The sequence below is a fragment of the Trypanosoma conorhini genome (genome assembly GCF_003719485.1).
Source record: "Trypanosoma conorhini strain 025E chromosome Unknown Tco_14.4_contig_01092, whole genome shotgun sequence".
In the NCBI taxonomy this organism is placed as follows: domain Eukaryota; phylum Euglenozoa; class Kinetoplastea; order Trypanosomatida; family Trypanosomatidae; genus Trypanosoma; species Trypanosoma conorhini.
In genome coordinates this window covers 1-1854 of record NW_021705188.1, presented here as the reverse complement: position 1 = coordinate 1854, position 1854 = coordinate 1, and the positions used below count along the sequence as shown (strand labels likewise).

Sequence of the window (1854 nt, the reverse complement as noted above, 5' to 3'; positions counted from 1 at the left end):
ACCCCCACCAAAAGAAAAAAAAGACGTATAGGCAGGTGACCTCACAAAATTGTGTACATTACCTGCGGGGGAAGGATGCACCTGCTTCACCTCTCACTGAACCTCCGCAGGTGCAAACATCGTTTACACTTCATTGGGAACTTCACCGTCCTGCTGCTGCTCCCCGCAGTCCTCATTTTTTTTCTTCATCGGCGTGGCACGCACTGCAGTTGGGGAGTGTGATCGACAGCAGCAAACACTGAGGCCATCGCGACCTCCACGGGGAAAGTAATTCAAAGGCAATTGATATAAGAAAAGCAAGGGGCATTCAAAAACGAAAGCGGACGGCGCCAACCCCTGAAGGGGGAGAGAGAGCGCGTGCATCCACGCACAGAAAGAAAAGGAAGGGAAATACTACATGAACGCATCAAACCCCCACGAAGGACGCACATATTATTTTCGCCTGTGTGGACGGGCCGCACACACGTTCCCAGTGGAAGTCAGAGCAACGCTTTATTTGGCTCAGCAAAAAGCCGCAAGCCCCCACAGCCCCAGGAGCAGCAAGAGCACGCGAGATCCATGCGCACGTATGGAGCTGTCCAGCTTATTGGCGCCTGACCCGGCACCGTTGTTGGGTGTGTCGGATTCAGGGACCTGCTCTGGGCGGCTCATCAGAAAGACGTTCGTCACGGTCACGCTGCCGTCAACACCACTCATGCCGTCGTCCGCCCCAAAGTAAAAAGTGCGCGATCTCCTCGCTGTCCTTCTTCGCCAGCGCCGCGGCATCCGCACCCGCAATCTTCAGTGGCGCGCCGTTGACGTAGAAGGAAAACCTGCCGTCATCGAGCATGAGAAACACGTAGTATTGCTTATTGGGCTCACACGTGGCGCCCTGCGCCGCCGCCTCCTCAGTCCGGCTCCTCACCACCCACTTGTTGTCACCGCTGCAGAGCAATCCAAGGCGGTTGCCCGCACCGTCGGTGCCGTTGAACTTCACACCGAGCACGGAGGCTCCGCCCGTCGGGTCATTGACGGTCACTGCCGCCAGAAGAGCAAACTTGTAGTTTGCGAAGTGGTACCGCTGGTTCTGCCCCTGCGCGCCCACGGGCCACTGGGCCCACGAATTGGCCCCGCTGAACATAAAGCCGTTCGTGACCTTCGTCGCGCCACTCACCGCTGCGTCCACGCAGAGGTACTCGTCGTTCCAGTGGCTGGCGGAGCCCGTATTGGACAAAATCCCGACACTGCGAACGGAACTGTCGCAGACCCCAGCCGCACCCAAGTATGCGCAGAGCCTGGAGAAGGCCGTTTCAAGCTTCTCCCACTGCGCCAGCACCTCCTTTATGCGCTCCAGCTGGTCGTCCAGACGCACAAGCACAAAGCGTTGCGTTTTGACCTCCTTTCGTTCGTAGAGCGAAAACAACTTGTCGTTTGCGTACAGCAGCGTGCTGGAGGTCGCACTGAAGCGGCTCTCGGGGGAAATCGGGCCCACGTCGAATATGCGGGCACCATCGGAAAGCCAGAGGTGGATCTGGTTGGCGTACGAACTGCTTTGGGGAAACACCGGGTGCGTGAACAGGAGCACTCTTTTCCCATTGATCGTCGCAGCCGCAAGGCCGCTCTGGTCGCCGTACCCGGTGCGCTTCGGCGAGTTGCCCCACACGCGCGAGAGGGTCCCGAGGGCCTCCACCCACGTCTCCCCCAAATTCTTCGACAAGAACACCCGGCGCGCCCCATCTTTGCAGGCGGTCATCATGAGGAGCACTCCGTCTTGGTACTCCACGAGGGTCGTGTAGGAGCAGCCCGAGTTGACCACCGCCCTTCGCCATCGTACCCCTTTCTGGCGTCACTCGAGAGGTAGACAACCGTGGCGTA

At 58.8% G+C, this 1854-nt stretch overlaps 1 protein-coding gene across 1 annotated transcript; it reads right to left on the bottom strand.

The window, feature by feature from the left end:
• Positions 1–682: 682 nt before the first annotated feature.
• Tco025E_09383 (trans-sialidase) lies at positions 683–1735 on the bottom strand (the record flags this gene model as incomplete). Its single annotated transcript, XM_029376202.1, has 1 exon — positions 683–1735. One exon carries the CDS (start codon positions 1733–1735, stop codon positions 683–685), a length of 1053 nt encoding a protein of 350 aa, XP_029223677.1.
• Between the last annotated feature and the right edge of the window lie 119 nt (positions 1736–1854).